General features: G+C 50.1%; 2 protein-coding genes across 4 annotated transcripts in view; one reads left to right on the forward strand and one right to left on the reverse strand.

Moving 5' to 3' along the window:
- LOC144288048 (uncharacterized) overlaps positions 1 to 18,770 on the forward strand; it is a 111,163-nt gene that overhangs the window by 85,236 nt on the left and 7,157 nt on the right. For 2 of the 3 annotated variants that reach the window (XM_077855661.1, XM_077855664.1), the window contains exons 6-9: positions 4,041 to 4,115; positions 10,989 to 11,140; positions 14,117 to 14,271; positions 14,706 to 14,756. In XM_077855661.1, coding sequence (XP_077711787.1) covers positions 4,041 to 4,115; positions 10,989 to 11,140; positions 14,117 to 14,246 — 357 coding nt within the window. In that variant the 3' untranslated portion in view covers positions 14,247 to 14,271; positions 14,706 to 14,756. The remainder of the gene's footprint in view (positions 1 to 4,040; positions 4,116 to 10,988; positions 11,141 to 14,116; positions 14,272 to 14,705; positions 14,757 to 18,770) is intronic. The other variant, XM_077855662.1, reaches the window with a different exon arrangement.
- The window catches only part of SIAH3 (siah E3 ubiquitin protein ligase family member 3), a 72,371-nt gene that overhangs the window by 38,671 nt on the left and 14,930 nt on the right, over positions 1 to 18,770 (reverse strand). The gene's annotated exons all lie outside the window — the stretch shown is intronic.

The raw sequence follows: 18,770 nt of genomic DNA on the forward strand, positions 1-18,770 counted from the left end.
GAGCTCCCAGGAGGAGGAGGGTACTCTGCCTGCAGACTGTCTTTAGATTCGGCTACAACACAAACTCTTCCCTGGGTCTCCGGTCTTCCACCTGCCTTGCAGACTTTGGACTTGACGGCTCCCACAATCGCATGAGCCAATTGCTTATAATAATAAATCTCTCTCTTTTGGCATTGGTTCTATTCTCCAGAGAACCCTGACTAATACCGTGGATAAGCCCTGGCACCTTTAGGTTGCCTGATTCATTTAAAAGCATTACATCTTATCCACCAGGGAAGACTAACCTTTCTGGCTTTTCCCACTGATTACAGTATTCACACTATGATCTCAAAGGGCTTGGTAGAAATAACATCCCTGAATTCCATTCTTGCCCCAGTCTGGAGTGAGACTCCAGGGCTTAGACAAGTTGATGAACTTCTTAGGAGTCTCTTCTTCATTTGTCACACAACCCACAGAGATTGTTAAGGTGACACAGCAATGTGTGGGATGCTTACAATAAAAATGACAACAGATATTATTTATATAATGTTTTCCAAAAACCAAGAGTCACATTAAGCAAGTTACATGCATCATCTCACAGCAAAGCCATGTGTGCTTCATCAACCTTACTCTGGAGATGAGAACACACCGAGGCATGGAGCTCAGCTGCATCGCCCAGGTTCTCAGGAAGCTGAGGTCGCTAGGCTGGGCCCTTCTGCTTGCCCAACTGTGCTAGCTAGACCTGGATTGAGAGCATAAGGAGCTGAAGCTGGAGCTCCATCTAATTTGTATTTCTGTTCTGTGCCATGACATTGCACAACTCCAGGGGGCCCTCTCCTCCTTTCACAAGCCTGCAGGGACTGGTGCCCTGCAGTCTGGCGAACTGATAACCCTGCTTCTGCTGGCTTCTTCACTTCAGGGTCCTGATGGCTGGACTGGAATAAAGATAGTGAAGTGAGGCCTAGCCAGGGAAACCTGCTAATATCCCAGCTAGAGAAGAGAGGTGTCTGGAACACCTGAGTGGCTCAGCTGTTGAGCATATGCCTCTGGTTCAGGTCATGATCCCGGGGTCCTGCAATCAAGTCCCACATTGGGCTACCCCTGGGAGCCTGCTTCTCCCTCTGCCTGTGTCTTTGCCTCTCTCTGTGTGTCTCTCATGAACAAATACATAAAATCTTAAAAAAAAAAAAAAAGAAAAAAAAAGACAGGTATCTATAGCCACTTATTTCCACTGACATGTGGACTGGAAAATTATGCATATGCATCTATCTTTAAAAGTCTCATCATAAATAGAAACTTTGAGCTATAAAACCCTGGAGGGGTAGCATTCATCTGAGTATAAATATTAACACAGCCCTCATATCAGTAGGATTCTGGGGCCACACCATGTACCTGAGGTTGATTTGCTTGAGGTAGAGCAGCGTCAGAGTGCTCCGCTCACCTTCACCTGCCTTGCCTCCAAGATGGTCAAGGCCGGTGGGACTGCTCAGTGCATTCACATGACTTCAGCAGGGGGCTCTCTCTGCTTTGGGTAGCATTTGTTTCCTACCCGCCCTCCATTGTGGCTGGAGAAGAGGGCTCCGAGAGTGTCTGTAGTAGCCACACGTGCCTAGAGGTAGCAGTAGTAAACAATAATGACAGGAACAACAACAATACTATTATGAGAGCCTGTTACCAACCAGGTAGTTATTACCTCAAATCAGGTCATATTATTTCATTGAAAGAAGGCCATACTCCGTCGTGATTAGGAATTGGTATGAGGGATCCCTGGGTGGCGCAGCGGTTTAGCGCCTGCCTTTGGCCCGGGGCGCGATCCTGGAGACCCGGGATCGAATCCCACGTCGGGCTCCCCGTGCATGGAGCCTGCTTCTCCCTCTGCCTATGTCTCTGCCTCTCTCTCTCTCTCTCTCTCTCTCTCTCTCTGTGTGACTATCATAAATAAATAAAAAACAAAAAAACTTTAAAAAAAAAAAAATTTAAAAAAAAAAAAAAAAAAAAAAAAAAAAGGAATTGGTATGAGATGACCAAGTCCTCTCTCTGCTACTTAACTAGCTAGTGCTTTAATTTCCTCATAGGCAACTAGGAGTAATAATACCTCCAGCCTTTTAGGATTACTGAGGATTAAACCAGCCATTTGTATAAAACAGTTAAAAGAGTGTCTGCATCACTGTAAGCGCTTTAATAAATATAATGTATATTCATATTTTATACACAGTTTTATATTTATATGTATTTTTTACTCCTCCTAACTATCTCATGAGTTAGGAAGCAATTGCTATTCCCATTTTACAGATAAGACTATGACAGGAGGTTGGTTAGAGCCCCGAGCCCCTGCTCTCATGCACTGTGCCCCATGGCCACCTCCCACACATGTGCAGGGAAGACCACCTGCTCGTGACCCATCCCCAGCAGGTCTGCAGGTACCCTGCGCACACCCCTCAGCCACCTCGCCTTCCCAAACTGCCGATGCCTCACACTGCAAGTATCTTTGACTTGGCCCCAGGGGCAGCTGTTGACATACAATGACCAGAAATTGGAAGAAAATACCCAGATTCCTCCTTCATAAGGGGTGACTCTGAGGTGTGTCCTGCACCTTTCAACAGGTCCTGATGGTGGTGGTGTGCTCACGCAAGCACCTTGTATGGCTCCCTCCCATTTATGTCTCATGGACTCGCTCCCCTACAGGCGTTTCCTCAGTTTACCTCCCTGATAAACCACCTGCATCGATGTCATTGTCTCAGGTTTGCGTCTGGAGAACCCAAACTAAGGCACATACACACACATGTATGTATTTGATGTGTTTCTCTACGCAGTTATGTTCAATAATGACTTTTTAAAGTGGTAAATAAGCGTGATATTTTCCCAGGGCTGCGGTAACAAATTTAAACAGCCATAAACTTGGTGGGTGCTTTCAAACAGCAGAAATGTATTCTCTCATGGTTCTGGAGGTCAGAAATCTGGTAGTAGTAGCACGAGGTTGAAATCCAGGTGGCGGCAGGGCCGTGTCTGTCTGGAGGCTCCAGCAGAGGGTCCTTCCTCGCCAATCCCAGCTTCTGGAGAAGCTTCTGGGCCTCTCTCTGGGGTTGGGGCTGTATCACTCCGGTCTCCAAAGCCAGCGTGTTCACCTTCCCTTTAGATCACCCTCCCCTCTATACATCTGTGCCAAATCTGTCCCTGCCCCATCTTCTAAAGATTCATGCCAGTGCACCCGGGGCCTGCCCGGTAACATGGGACAACCTCCCCATCTTAAGATCCTGAGCTCAATCCCGTGAGCCAAGACTCGGCCATAGAAGGTAGCATATCCAGGACCTGGGGATTAGGACGTGGGCATGCCTGGGGTCCATCATCAGCCTACTACAATAAAACAGTAATCACACACAAAAATTTTTACTCTTAGCCCCTGTCAGGTGCTGGAGGGCTAGGGACACAGATGAATAAAGCACTCTTTTCTTCCCTGGTGCTCACGTTCTGAGGAGCGATGGTCAAGAAACCTACTACCTAAATGCTGACCCAGAGTCACGAAGAGGGCACTGGGAGATCAAGAAGGGCTCATAAGTGAGCCCGTGCAAGGCATGGAGGGCTTCTTGGAAGAGGTGCCCCCTGAGTCAAACCCTAAGATGGGCCCTAGTAGAACAGAAACTGCCAGTAACCGCTCAGCCTCCAGTCTCCCTGTCTTCCTTCAGAAGTGGGCCTGCGTTTTGTTGGGGGTCCTCATGTGCTTGGCCATATATGGTACATTTTTCCTGCCTGCCATCTAGATGGGGCAGGGGCATAGAAATGTCAGTGGAGGCTGTCAGTTGGACTCTCTGGAAAGCTCTTTGAGGGAAAGCAACCTCAGTGCATGTGCCCTTAACCCCTTCCTCCGTGGGTGTGCTGGCTCGGATGGCCAGGGCCACCTGTGGACCGTCTGCATTGCTGAGAAAGGAGGCAAGCCCCATAGGAGCCCGGCCCTGCCGGCCTGTGCGCTTACCATCTATTGTGGGGCCGCCTGCCGGCCTCCAGCCTGCTGTGACACAGCAACACGGTTGGTATTATTTGCCATTGAACTTCATTTCTCGCAGATACCAGATGGGAAGAGCGTGTCAGGAAGAAAGGACAGACAGTGGGCACTGATTCACAGAGGCCAGAGGAAGCGGGTATGTCTGGGGGCTGCACAGTGTTGGGCATGGCTGGGGGCGCGGTACACACAAGGAGTGCGGTCCTTGGGGAAGAATCAGACCACCAAAGGCCTCTACAAGAAATCAGTGGTGCCAATTTAAAACAAAAAAAAAAAATCAAAGAGGAAGTCAGGCTTTGGCGGGGCAGGGCTGAGGAAAATGAGCAAGTGTTATTTAAGTGACTCTGTGGCCCTAGGACAGATCATCTCATCCCCTAGTTATGGCCCCGAGATAGAGCAGATACCTGTTCCTGACTATGGGTTTGCTGATCAAGGGGAGTGGGTCGGGGAGGCAGTGCAGTGTGGGGAGTGAGGAGGCCTTCTGCTCTGCAAGTTGGGTAGGAAGAGAGAACCAGAACGCTCTTTCACTGGGAAATACCTGGAGGTTCTTTTTCATGCACCCGAATTGATTTCTGGGGCTTCTCTTTCAGCATCACCCTCGGGGAAGCGGGGTTGAGGGCCCCCCCGTTGAGGGAAATGCCTGCCAGGAGTGATTTATGGGGCGGTTACAGGAAACGGATCATACCTGTGTGTTTCTGGCTCAGACTGCATGCCTCTGCTCTTGGGGTGGTACCCAGGGCATCCCAGAGAAGTCTGGCTCCTGGAGCTATCAGTCTGAAGGAGGCCAGGGTGCTCTCCGCAGACCCTGAGGTCTCACATCAGACCTGAATACTATCCCACTCTCATAAACTTGGGCACCGTGAGCAGGAAAATTGCAATCTTTCAGGACTGTGATTTGGATTCTTGTGCTTCAGCTGTCATATAACTTTCTTAGGGGTGAATATATTTCCCCATCAATTCATTAATTTTTAAAAGTATAGTAGGCAGCCTATTGGATCATGTGAAAACACACAGCACTAAGAGGAATGATCTTGTAGCCAAATAAGCTGTATTTGAATTGGAATCTTTTGTGATCTAAGCTTCAGCTCTGAGTTATTACTCAAGAGTGACCTGTGAGACGAGAAAGAGAGCTTCGGTTTTCACGACCAAATATCCGTATGATCATGAGGACAAAAGGCAGAAAATAGTGTTAATAATAATTGCCTCTGGACCATGAGATTATGGGTGATTTAAACTGTTGGTTTATTTATTTATTTGGAGGTTTAAGCTGTTTATGTTTTTTCATCTCCAAATTTTGAAAACAAACATGCAGTTTTTAGACACAATCAGAAAATCCATTGTTTTTAAAAGAGTTCATACCCTCAGTGTAGGTGGCAGATAGTGTGTGAGAGCTGGGTGTGCTGCAGGCCTGGAAGAGACCAACTCATCCTCATTCTTGAAGAGGTTTTAAAGGAGGAAAAAAAAAAAAAAAAGAGGAGCTGGTTTTAAAGCTGCTGTTTTCTCACACTCCACCTCCTGCCCCCCTGGCCGCTAGCCGCGGCCTTAAATATTCCCTGTGCGCAGGTCTGTTTATTTTCTTTATTAAAGAACAGATGAAGACCGGATGAAGGTCATGACTTTTCCATGGTAGTCTACACTTGGATCACGCTGGAGAAGGGCAAACACTGGGGACTCTCTTAATCTCCCTCCGGACCATCAGCTCCTTAGGCTTAGTTGGTCCCTCCTGCCGTAGACTAAAGCCCTTAGTCCTTATTGGAACCTTGGCAGAAGGTGGGCATCTTATTCCGTAATAGGCCTAGATCACTTGCATGCTAATGACTCATATTTGCACGATGCTTCAGAGGGGCCTTGGTCAGCTTCAACTGCTCTGTTGAATTGCCCGAGATGTTGTGACTGCTGGGCCCTACCCCCAGGATTCTGACTTAATTGTTCCGGGGTGGGGCCCCGCTTCTGGGGTCTCATGAAGCTTCCCCAGTGATTCTACTTCGCAGTCACGGCTGAGAACTGCTGCTTCCGACTTTTTAAAGCTCTTGTCCACTGTTTCAGCGGATGGGCGAGGGCCGTTGTCTGCAAGGAAAGTCTGCCCTAGTTTCCCTGGCAAGTCTTTTTATAGGCACTACTTTAGAAACCTTAAATCTCATTCTACCTCTGGAGTTTTTCCAATTTTCTTTCTTTTTTTTTTTTTTTTTTTCTGTGAAAGCTACGATTGATATGCCTTCCAGCTTTAAAATTCTTCAATTACCTGAATGTAAATTCTCAACTGTATCTAGAGCTTAGTCTATTCTGTGATACTCCAAGCCCTGGAAACATTTTGGCCCCAAAACGTTCACTATCCAAAGACAATGGGAAGCCTCTCCAGCTTCTCTCCACCCCAAAATTGTCCTACCTTCTCTTTTAGGCAGAGGCCAAAAGATGCGAATGCCTTCTGGGCAAGCAGGTGCCCTGAAAGTGTGCCTCTGGTGGCTTCACCCTATTATAGGCCATTCAGTGTAGGGAGTGGTGCTGAATCATATCAAAAGGAGTGTGTCTGTCCCTACGGAAGCATGGGTCCCCTGCCTGTGACCTTGGGCAAATGGCTTCCTGCCTCTGAGCTTCAGTTTTCTCCCCCATTGTAGTATCACTGGGATGATGTTATATGGCCTACGGAGTAGACCCTACGAAGTTCAAAGATAGATTTCTTCCGTTTGATCTTCACACAACCTAGCTTAGGGCACATTTTTACATCCCATTTATAAAGTAGACAGATTTGACTTAAAGACGTTTAAGTGACTTGTTCAACATCACACAAATAGCCACTGGCAGAACTTGGTTTTGAAGTCAGTTCCTCTTCATTCCAAACTCTTTGTCTCACTCTGCAATGATGTTCCCTCAAAGGGTGAGCAATGTCCTCTGGCTCAAAGGGTGGTTGGTAGGATTGAAGGGGGTAGGGCCTGGCAGCAGGCAGGGTAACTGCCTGTATTGATAAAAACAGAGTAACCACAGCCCCTCCTACCCCCCAACCCCCTCAACTCACGGGTCTCTTACCATGTTTTTTTCCTTCTCTCTCTCTCTAGTGTAAATCTTGACCATTCTTGTTTTACTTTGTTTTGTTTTTGCATTTTGTAATGCAAGGACCCAACATAAGCTTTGAGTGCCTAAGCATCCACTTCGAAGATGCGTATCTCAAAGAAACACATTGCCAGCCATATGTACAACTAGACCACGAGCCACGCAGCCTCCCACCCTGAGGCCTCTTTGGGGTCTCCCTCTCTTCCTCCCTTACCTTGCTTCCCCCCCTCTCCCTCCCTCTCTCTACATAGGACCTGCCGTGTGTATAATTTCCAGGCCCTGTAAGTGATGAACCTTCAGTTTTCCAGTTTCCTGATGGTTATTGCTGCAGGCATCTTGCCATCGTGCTAAGGCCACAGAGGGCTGCCCAATTGCAACGTTGGTTATTGAGGAGCTGAGATGGGCACACAACACTCTCCCACACTCTAGAAGCTCATGGGGTCTGGGTCTGCCCTTAGCTAATCAAAGCAGAATCTCTGGGAGAGGGACCCAGGTTCAGCATTCTTTTCTTTTCTTTTCTTTTCTTTTCTTTTCTTTTCTTTTCTTTTCTTTTCTTTTCTTTTCTTTTCTTTTCTTTTCTTTTCTTTTCTTTCTTTTCTTTTCTTTCTTTTCTTTTCTTTTCTTTTTTCTTTTCTTTCCTTTCTTTTCTTTTCTTTCTTTTCTTTTCTTTCTTTTCTTTTCTTTCTTTCTTTCTTTCTTTCTTTCTTTTTCTTTCTTTCTTTCTTTCTCTTTCTTCTTCCTTTCTTTCCTTTCTTTCTCTCCTTTTTTTTTTTTTTTTTTAAAGCTTCCCAGATGAGCCTAACATGCAGGCAGAGTGAGACCCATTGTTACAAAAGAGACCACAGGCTGGCGCTTTCGCCGCCTGGCCTCTCCACATAGAGCCTGGCACCTAGAGAAAGTGCTGGCATGTGCTTGTGCAGACAGCGTGCTGGAATTGGGAAATCCAGACTTAAATCCTGCTCTACCGCCAACTAGAGACAGGGAAGTATCCTTGCTGTGCCCTGAATTCCCCCTTGGTTAAGACACAAAAGTAGCAAAACAGGTGGGCCTGCTGTCTCCAGGGCTGAGCTGAGAAGTGAGTTAGGGAGCTACCGTGTTCATATATTCATGCACGCGGGTGCGGCATGCAGAGATGAGGTGGGATGACAGAGATGAGGTGGGATGACGGCATTCTGGGGGCCTAATAAATATTTATTGATTTCTGCAAGCTCTTACTCACCCATCTTTTTTTCACCCTTAAATATGAAGCCAGGGGGAAATAAAGCAGAAATGTAATTGCACCTCACACTTCAGGACTCCCCCTGGCATCTCAGGTTAATAGGCCTCTTCAGCTGTCCTCTAAGTGCTAATAATTCCTGGGCGTTTTGATGGTAGCACTTTCTCCCAGAGATGAATTGACCCCGGCTAAGAGCCCGGCTCCTTTCCAAATCTCATTACCATCAGCCTCGATGGCAGACAGGCTTCAGAATGTAACAAAATTAGAGCTTTTAAATCATTATCTCGACTCCGGGAGCATCACGCTAATAAACGGGAATGAAGATGCTAGAGAAAAGGCAGGGAAGGGACTGGCCGCCGCGCCAGCGCTTCCTTCCCACCGCACTCCTCGCCGCGGAACCCCCACACTCCTTGCTGCGGAACCCCTGCACACACCTCCCCGCGGAACTCCCTACTCCTCCCGGTGGGACCCTCGCACTTCTCCCCGCGGAACCCCCCATGCTCCTCCCCAGGGACCCCCACTATGCTGCTCCCTGCGGAACCCCCCTAGTCCTCACCATGGAACCCCTGCACACACCTCATCGCAGAACTCCCCTACTCCTCCCGGTAAAACCCTCCTACTCCTCTCCGCGGAACCCCCATACACTCCTCCCTGGGGAACCCGCACACTCCTCCCCACAGAAACCCTGCACACTCCTCCCTGCGGAACCCCATGCTCCTTCCCACGGAACCCCGGGATACTACTCCCCCTCCCCCCTCCCTCCCCATATACACTCCTCCCCGCGGGACCCCCCCCCATTGCTCCTTCCCGCAGAACCCCCGCACGCTCCTCCCCGCGGAACCCCCCATCCTCCTCCCCGCGGAGCCCCCCCAACTCCTCCCCAGGGTCACCCCCCCTTCTCCCCGCGGAACCCCACTAGGGAAGGCGGCGTCCAGGAGCGGAAGGGAGGTGCCAGCACCACCTGGCGGCCGAGCGCCTCAGCTGCCTCTCAGCCCCCCTGTGGGTGTGTGTCCCCGGGATCCTGGGCCAGCGGCAGGGTCGGGGACGCCCCGGGGGGGTGGGGGTCGCGGCGCTTCTGGGGGCGGCCCCCTTGGGTAGGTCCCCTCTTCACGGGGCAGCGCGTTTGCCCCGGAGCCTGCGACCCGGGGGCGGGATGCAATCTCAGGAGGCCGCTGGCCTGCAAGGCAGTGGGGGGTGCCCAGGGGAAGAGCGCGGGGACAGGGGTCCCGTGGGGTCACGCCCGGCCAGCCGGCCTCGGGGCCCCCTAGGACTTTCAGGGTCGCGCACAAGGGCCGGGTGAGCTCGGGCGCAGGTACCAGTCCCAGCATCTTGGCCACGGGTACGTGGGGCTTGGTGGGGGGGGCTCAGCGGGCTCAGTGGCAGCCCCCGTGTTGCGCTTCCCCGGCCTTCTTGGCAGTTCTGGGTGGCCGCGTGACCCAGGGCGGGTCAGGGGAGGTGGGGGCTCCGAGGGAGCTTTTGCTTTCCCTTTGGGGCGCAGTGTCCTCGTTTCCCTCATGTTACTCTTGGGTGCAGCCACGGCTAGAGCGGCAGGGACGCCTCCTAACTGCAACGCTGACGCCCCAAGGGAAAGAGCAAGAAAATCACCGAGAGGCCACTGTTGATGTGCAGCAGGTGAACTGGCGCTGGAAGCTCTCTCGTCCCAGTCCCAACCCGGGAGACGGAGACCCTGCGCGGGTTCAAGCCACCGGTGCTTGGTCATCGTTACTCGCATCGATGTTATCCCGAACCGATGGGGAATCATGCAGACACGGCAGGTCCGGGCCCCGGGGCTGGTCCAGAGGCCACAGAGCTCATGGAGGGATGGAGAAGGTTCCAGACAGCAGAGGAGGAGGCGAAGAGCAGGATTCCTTCCCGCCTTGGGTCCAGGCGGCTTGCTCCCAGGACAGGCCCCTCAGTCCCAGAGGCTTCAGGAGAAACCCCAGCTCCTGGCTGCACCTGGCTCTGGTCCAGAAGGGTCCCCAGGGCAGCCTCGCGTCTGTCTGTAGGAAACGGAAGCCACATTCCATGCCCAGCTCACTGCCACGTCTCCCAAGAAGGCTTTTCACTGTGCTCTTCTTTCCCACAAAGATTAGTCCCTTCCTGCCTCCTCTGCTCCCCTAATTCTTTGCAACCCCTGGAAGTAGGCTGCGTGGACGTCCTACGCGTGCACCCGCCTGGGGCCCCAAGCTCAGTAGGGCCCCAGGCTTGATTTAAGGCGCAGCTGTCATTACTGCAAAATTCTTGAATCTCTAACCAAGGCTCCCTATTTCACTTTTCACGGATTATGTGAACCCCACAAATCCACAAATTTGTGTACCCCATGAATTACGCAGCCAGTCTTCCACGTAGGAGGTTTGTGACATTGGGCCACTACCCGGCTTCTCTGTACTGCCTCTGTTTCCCCATCTGTGAAATGAGAATGATGAGAACTGCTTTGCGGGGCTGCAGGGAGGACGGAATGAGTCGTGGGCACAGCAGCCCCCCGACGCCCCCCCTGACAGCGCTCTGCTGGGCTCCCCTCCCGCGGGTGTGGACTTGTGCCGACTCAATGGGAAGGTGCTGGGCGCCCAGCCGGCGGCGGGGCTCACGTTCACATTCGCAGGGCCTCGTCTAGAACAGGGCCCGTAACGCTCTTTGAGGGCCCAGAGCCTCTTTATTTCCCTTGTGCCAGGAGGGGTCTGACGAATGTATGAAGATGCTCCTCTTGAAGCTCCCGGAGCTCAGTCGAAGCCCACTTCTCCTTTCCAGGTTGATCTGGAGTTGAAACTGCCTAGTTTAACGGCGGTTGCCAAGCAAGGCATGTTCAGCATTTTGGAGGCTCAGGAACGAGATTTCCGGCCTACCTGCGGTGACAACAAAGTGTCCCGGCCGCCCACGCTGGGGTTCCAGGGTGGGGTGAGGTAAGAGCCAGGGCATTAGCACAGGAATCAGAGGCAGCCGGGGACCAGGCCTCTTTTGGGGCCTAGGTGACGTTCCCCACGAGAGCAATAAAGGCCTTTTTCAAGAAGCCAGTCTCAGCAGCCACTGCACAGTGCTCTGGGTTCCCCGGGGACCGAATTCTGTTGCAGAGTAATGCCTGATGGTGAAGGGAACCCTGCCTCCCACGCAGAACAGTCCACACACAGGCCGAGTGCTGCGTAAAGGAGCTCAGTGCCCGAGAATGACCGGTGTGAACGGAAGAGCTGAAAGGGAGGAGGGTTTGGGATAGAGAGAACTCATGTTGTTGTTGTTGTTATTGTGGCTCTGAGAGAAAAAAAAAATCCACCTTAAAAACAAAAATCCATACATCTCAAAGTTTTGAGCGTTTTCATAAGCACCAGCCACCCCAGCTAATTCAATAGTGGTTTATCCAGCTGATGGGATGAAGGGCCTCCGCTGACTGTGTGCTGACTCCTCGCAGAGCGGGGGATCCACCACATAGTAAGTACATTGAGGTTTAAGAGGATAAGTAACCCGCTCAAGGGCATTGGGCTGGCAAGCCCAAGGTGATGGACTCCCCAAAACTGCGTGTGTGTAAAGTGCACCGATCTCAGGTGTGCACTGATCTCAGGTGTGCAGCCTGGTGGAGTTTCACTGTGCGCAACCCAGGAACCCTCACTCAGGTCAAGATGTAGGACCCTTCGAGCACCCTGGGAGCGTCTCACGCTCCTTCCCAACCTCCCTCCCTCGCACCCACTTCTAGGTAACCCCTCTTCTGACACCTGTCTGTGTCACATAGCGAGAGGCACAACAGTCTTGCTTGTGTCCCTTCCTGCATTTTTTCCTCAGAGAAGACCAACAGGTGCTCCTTTGTCTCAGGTCTGCTAATAAATCATATATATGTGTGCGCGTGTACACATGCACCTATACAGATATATAGATGTATGCTCACGCATATAGGGAGGTCTTTTTTTTTTTTTTTTTTTTTTTTAAGATTTTGTTTATTTATTCATGAGAGACACAGGCAGAGGGAGAAGCAGGCTCCATGCAGGGAGCCCGACATGGGACTCGATCCCGGGTCTGCAGGATCACGCCCTGGGCTGAAGGCGGCATTAAACCGCTGAGCCACCCGGGCTGCCCTAGAAAGGTCTTTTTAAAAAATAGTTTATATATTTATTCATGAGAGACAGATCCCCAGGATCTGGGGATTGTGACCTGAGCCGAAGGCAGAGGCTCAACAGCTGAACCACCCGGGCGGCCCTAGAAAGGTCTTTAAGGCGAAGCTTCTCCCTTCACGGCATTCCAGGGCAACCACATTCAATCCGAAGGGCCACGGGAGCCCGCCGCTGAATCTCGCTTATCAAAAAAGACCTATTCAGTGCAGCAATTGCCTTGTGTTTTTAGAGGCTTTTTGTTCAGGACATGAAATTCATGTCTTATGACCTCCCTCACCCCGTGGTGAGGACATCCCTCTTTCTGGCCGAGGTGCAGGCCTACCCTCAACATTAGCAAGACTCAGGGCGAGGGTCAGACGGAGGCTCACAGACCACTTGTCTAGAAGTTTCAGAGTTGTATGCAGAGCCAGGAGACTTATGTAAAAGACATATATTCTTTCTATCTTAATAAATAAACATCTTCACAGTACGTCGGCAAGCCAGCCTTGAGTTTAGAGGGTTCACACTCCTCAGAGTTCCAGAATGTGGTGGAGAGTGAGTCAGCCATGGGTGTCCCACCTCCCTTTTCTTCCCCTCTCTGGTTCTGTCCCATACCTGACGTACGCGTGTGGCCACCCCAGCCTGTACATCTAGGTTCTGTCGTGGTTTTCCAGAAGAAAGGAAGCCTTGACCACCTGTCCGGCCCAGGGGCACGTACGCTGGTGGCACTGTGTGGCCTCAGAAGGGTAGATCTGCGGAAGACAGGTTCTGGGTACACAGAGAGAAGCCTAGAAGGGAAGATCCGAGCTCCAGGTAGGAACGTTCTCTTGGGGCTGCAGGTTCCTCACCCCACATGGTGTGTGTGGGGCACAGCCTGAGGAGAGCCAGGTGACACCTACAGAGCACACGGTTTCGCCCTTTTGTCTGGTCCGAGGGTGACTCCACGGAACTGAGATCATCTGTCTCCATCAGGAGAAAACCCTCTTCGTTTTCAAAGTCACTCTGAAGAGTTCAGTTTGGCTAAATCCTTCTTCAGTGAGGGCTTGCCATACAGCAGGCTGCATGGGGATGAGCCATGCATGGGGATGGGGATGCATGGAAGTGACTCCCAGCTCTCCAGGGCCTCCAGTCTAGTGGGAGAGCCTGGCCGTCAACATGGTGGAAACACACACATTCAGGGAAGGACTTCTGGAAGGAGAAGACCTCTGAGCGGGCTTGGGGAGTGAGAAAGTACAAGCCAAAGAAGCGGGGAGGAGAACAGCATGTGTTAAGAATGGTCTATCTAGAGGGTGTGGGAGGTTTTGAGGGGTGACCTGAGTCGCGTCAGGAGAGGCCACTGTATGCTTTACCAGGAGCATAGCTCCAGGCCCTGGGGGAGCCCTGGAGGCTTAGGGCAGAAGGGGTACAAGGACAAATTGACACATGTAGACACGTGACTCTGGCATCCTTATGGAGACACAAGACTCAGTAGAAGATAATCCAGGCGGGAGGTAACGAAGGTCTGCTTATTCAGTGATCCAATAGACACCCATGGAGCCCCACAACGTGCCAGGCATTGCCGTATCCTGGAGGTGCTGCTCCCTTGCCAGGGGCAAGGTAGCAAAAGTCCCTGCTCTCAGGGGGTTTGCATCCTCATGAGAAGGCAAGGACACCGTAGATGGTAAGGGAATAAATACTTCACATTATTTTGATAGATGTAAGTGCTATGGATAACAAATAACGGGATAGACATGACGGTGGGGAGATGGGGGGGGCGGGGAAAAGATGGAGGAGTTCATTTGTTCAATGCGTATCATTATCCAGGATATATTTATTTGTCGAGGGCCTGCTGTGGGCAGGAGAGACCCCACAGACGCCTGTTACCACAGCACTGATGTCTCATGGGAGAGCCAGACGTCACTCAAATACCCCACCACTGGAGCTCGTACTGTGAAGAAGGAGCATGGGTCTCTGAGAACGTAAGCAAGGAACCTGACTTGGGGTGGCTTGCTCTGGGTGGGGGGAAGAGCATCCCAAAGGCCCAGTGGTGGCAGGGAGCAAGGTGAGCAGCAAGGTTGGAGAGGCAGGGGGAGAGAGGGAAATTGAGGTAACCCCCCACAGCCTACCACGGGGAAGGCAAGGGCCCTACCAGGCCCAGTTTTTTTTTAGGGACTCCGCCTTTTATTTATTTATTTATTTTTAAAGCAAAGTATATAGTTTCTATATGATAAAATATATAAAACACACTATTTGCCATTTTCTACTGTTTTGAAGTGTACAGTTCAGTGGCGTTAATTACATGCATCATGTTGTATGACCACCACCACTATCTATTTCCAGAACTTTTTTATCGTCCCAAACAGAAACTGTGACCATTAAGCAATAATAACTCTCCGCTTCCTCTTCCCCTCAGCTCCTGGTAACTTTGAATCTACCTTTGTCTCTATGGATTTGCCTATTTGAGGTATTTTGTATAAGTGGAATCATATCATATTTGTCCTTTTGTGCCTGGCTTATTTCATTTAGCATCATATTTTAGAGTCAGAACATGTGTGTCAGGCTTTTATTCCTTTTTATAGCTAAGTAATATTCCATTGGATGTGTAGACCGTATTTTGTTTATCCATGCATCTGTTGGTGGGCTCTTGGGTGGTTTCCACCGCTTGGCTGTTGGAAAGAGTGCTGCTCCGAACATCAGTGTATGAATACCTGGTTGAGCCTATTTCCAATTCTTTGCGGTGTATATTTGGAAGTGGAATTGTGAGGTCACATGGTAATTCTATGCTAAATGTTTTGAGGACCCTTCCTCCAGGCATCCTATCTTAAGTAATATGAAATAGACCCAGTTATATAACAGAGTTTGTGTTACCTATAGATTTATTTCATTTTTTTTTTGCATAGTTGCTATTTTTTTATTTATTTAAATTCAATTCATTAACACATAGTGTAGTATTCGTTTCAGGGGTAGAGTTCAGTGTTTTTGTTTTTTTAAATGTTGTATTTATTTGTTCATGAGACAGAGAGAGAGAGAGAGAGAGAGAGAGAGAGGCAGAGACAGAGACATAGGCAGAGGGAGAAGCAGGCTCCATGCAGGGAGCCCGATGTGGGATTTGATCCCGGGTCTCCAGTATCACGCCCTGGACTGAAGACGGTGCTAAACAGCTGAGCCACCTGGGTTGACCGCCCCTTGTTTTTTATAGGCACTGCACCATTTCACATTCTCACTGGTAGCATACAAGGTTTCCAGTTCTTCACATCCTTCCTTGGCCAACGCTTGTGATTTTCCAGTGACTTTGTCTTTATCCTAACAGCATCACATCTAAGTCCTCCCTCAGAACCTTCTCTGACCTCAAGTCTGGCAGGCAGTCTGAGGAGTCCTCACCTACGGTGGGATTTTGAAGAGGGTACATTCCCATGGAAGTAAGTCAGGGGAACACTGTTCAGCATCTCTACTAGCAATGTCAGCCAGAAGGCAGGGATGGAGATGGGAAGAAACTGGGTAAGGAGCTGGGAAGCTTTTGAAGAAGACGTACATGTGGCCAAGAGACACATGCAAAGATGCTCCATATCCCTCAGCATCGGGGAAATACAAAGCAAAACCACGATGACATACCAGCTCACACCAGTCAGTACGGCTAGCATTACCAAGTCAGGAAACGACAGATGGTGGTGAGGATGCAGAGAAAGGAGGGCCCTCTGACACTGTTGGTGGGAATGCAAGCTGGTGCAGCCACTCTGGAGAACAGTATGGAGGGTCCTCAAAGGGTTGAAAATAGAGCTACCCTGCAACCCAGCAGTTGCACTACTGGGTATTTATTTACCCCAAAGATACAGATGTAGTGATCCAAAGGGGCATCTGCCACCCCCCCCCCCGCCCCGCGCAATGTTCATAGCAGCAATGTCCATCATAGACACACTGCGGAAAGAGCCCAGATGTCCATCAACAGAGGAATGGATAAAGATGTGGGATATATATACAATGGGATACTACTCAGCCATCAAAAAAGAAAAAAGAAAAAGAAATCTTGCGATTTTCAATGACATGGATAGAACTAGAGGGTGTTATGCTAAGTGAAATAAGTCAATCAGAGAAGGACGATTACCACATGATCTCACTCCTGTGTGGAATTTAAGAAACAAAACAGAGGATCACAGGGGAAAGGAGGGGAAAATAAAACAAGATGAAATGAGAGAGGGAGACAAACCAAAAGAGATTCTTAACTCTAGGGAACAAACCGAGGGTTGCTGGAGGCGAGGTGGGTGGGGGGATGGGGTAACTGGGTGACAGGCATTAAGGAGGGCACATGATGGAACGAGCACTGGGTGTTGTATGCAGCTGATGAGCCTCTGAACTCTACCCCTGAAACGAATACTACACTATGTGTTAACGAATTGAATTTAAATAAATAAAAAAATAGCAACTATGATTGCCAAAAAAATAATGAAATAAATCTACAGGTAACACAAACTCTGTTATATAACTGGGTCTATTTCATATTACTTACGTTAGGAAGCCAGAGTTTGTAGTAAATGTAATAAAACACCAATAATTCAAAAGAAAAAAAAAAGAATTGGGAAACTCGTGGAGAATTTGAGGCCTGTCCCTCTGGGTTCCCGTTAAATAGGTCTTGTGAGGGTCCTTTTAATCTCCCCATTAGAGCGCTGCTTCCCATAACAGCCCTTCAATAAATAAATATCTCTTCCTAGCCGGAGCCCAGTAAATAGACATATGAATGAGTGAGCCACCCCATTGTCCCTTCTCCCTCGCCTATTATTATCCTTAGCCCCTTCCGAAGACCAGGCGAGCGTTCTACTCCCTAAGAGGCCTTCAGGCTCCTGTCTGGTGGACCCTGCCAACCATCTGGGTCTCTTCTGGTCTCTTCTGGTACTGAACCACTGTTTGCCTTGACAGTTACTCTACAGGGTACTCACAGCTGTGCAAGAAATTAGGGGAAAAAAGGGGGGGGGCAGGTTGCCCTGAGTCCCTTCTAGAACAAGGCAGGGCTTGTTCTAATGGATGTGGAAGGGAGTAATTTATCCAAATAATGCTCTCCAGCCACACTGTGATATAAAGATCGCAGAGTACTTTGCCATTTCTCATCTGAGCCTCACCGTAAGCCACTGCGGTTGGCAGGGTGAGTACTGTTTGCAGGGGGACACCTTCAGAGAGGACAGGTGACCCACCGAAGGTCGGAGCAGAAGTGTCAGGGATGGGTCTGACTCCATGCCCAGGGCCCGCTCACCCTCCACCTGCAGTCATGACTCACCCCTGCCTTGCTGCCCCCACACCTGCTCAGGGCCCCTAGGAAGAGCTCAGCCAGGCTTTTAATAATCAATCAAGAGTTTTCCTGAGGCGTCTGCACAGACTTTTGGCTAGTCTCCTCAGAAGCTGTTCTTGCAAAATGCTTTCTTATTTTTGCCCAATCAGAACGGAGGTCAAAAAAAAAAAAAAAAAAGGCCCTTCCATTCTCTCTCTCTCTCTCTCTCTCTCTCTCTCTCTCTCTCTCTCTCTCTCTCTTTTTCTGCACCAGCCAGCCTGGCAAAGCCTATTTCATTCCCGAAATTCAAATTGGAAACTGCCTTCTGTTCTCATTAGCTTGGGTTGTAGCAGTCATTACATTCTAAACAATTAATCCCCGAATGCCAATTTCTTCCTAGAATTATTCTGGACTCAACAACTGGTTTTCTTAGCAGCAAGGCTGAGGCAATTATTCCTGGCTTTTGTAACTAAACATGCTGCGCTTGGCACTTTACAATGTTTTCATCATCATTGAGTTATCAACATTTATCTCTATCAGGGGAAAGAGAAGGCCGTCCAATTGTGAAGGCCCCGCGATCACATAGCCCTGTTTACTGACATCGGCAGCCTCCCTGGGGCTCCTTTGCTCTGCCTGGAGAAGAGGGAGGAAGTCCCCCAGACCCCAAACCTTACCTGGGGGACTTCCCACAGGGACTAAGAAGATAGACCTCCAAGGGGCAGAGGCAGTGGGGGTGGGGGTGGGGCCCAGGGTACAGGGCAGTGCTCGCTGGGAGCTGAGACCCCACGGCTGTTAGACACGCCTTCCTTCCAAAGCTGGGCCCCCAGAGTCAGCAGGAACCTGGGAATCTGATGCGGTCTGTGGGATTTCTTTCCTTCCAGCAAGGACGGCACGGCTGCTCTGATGGGGGACGTGGGATTGCAGGCAGCTCAACTCATCCTGGGCTGGGTAGGGTCCGCTTACCTTCCTGTGCGGTTCCCCAAACACAGGCCTTCCAGAGAGGCGGCGTGGCAAGGACACGGGAGCAGCCTTGGGGGGCAGGCTCCCCTCGCACTGCTGTGTGGCCGGGTGCCCACTGCCTATCCTCACCTGTAGAGTACGGCTGAGGGGAGCTCTATTTCTTGGGGTTATTTTGAAGATTGAGTATTTATCATTAGACTCATGTGCCTGGCACCGAGTGCTTTATGTGTTTAGACACAAATAAACAAGAACTTCCCTTTA

Source organism: Canis aureus, chromosome 17 (genome assembly GCF_053574225.1).
Source record: "Canis aureus isolate CA01 chromosome 17, VMU_Caureus_v.1.0, whole genome shotgun sequence".
Taxonomy (NCBI): Eukaryota; Metazoa; Chordata; class Mammalia; order Carnivora; family Canidae; genus Canis; species Canis aureus.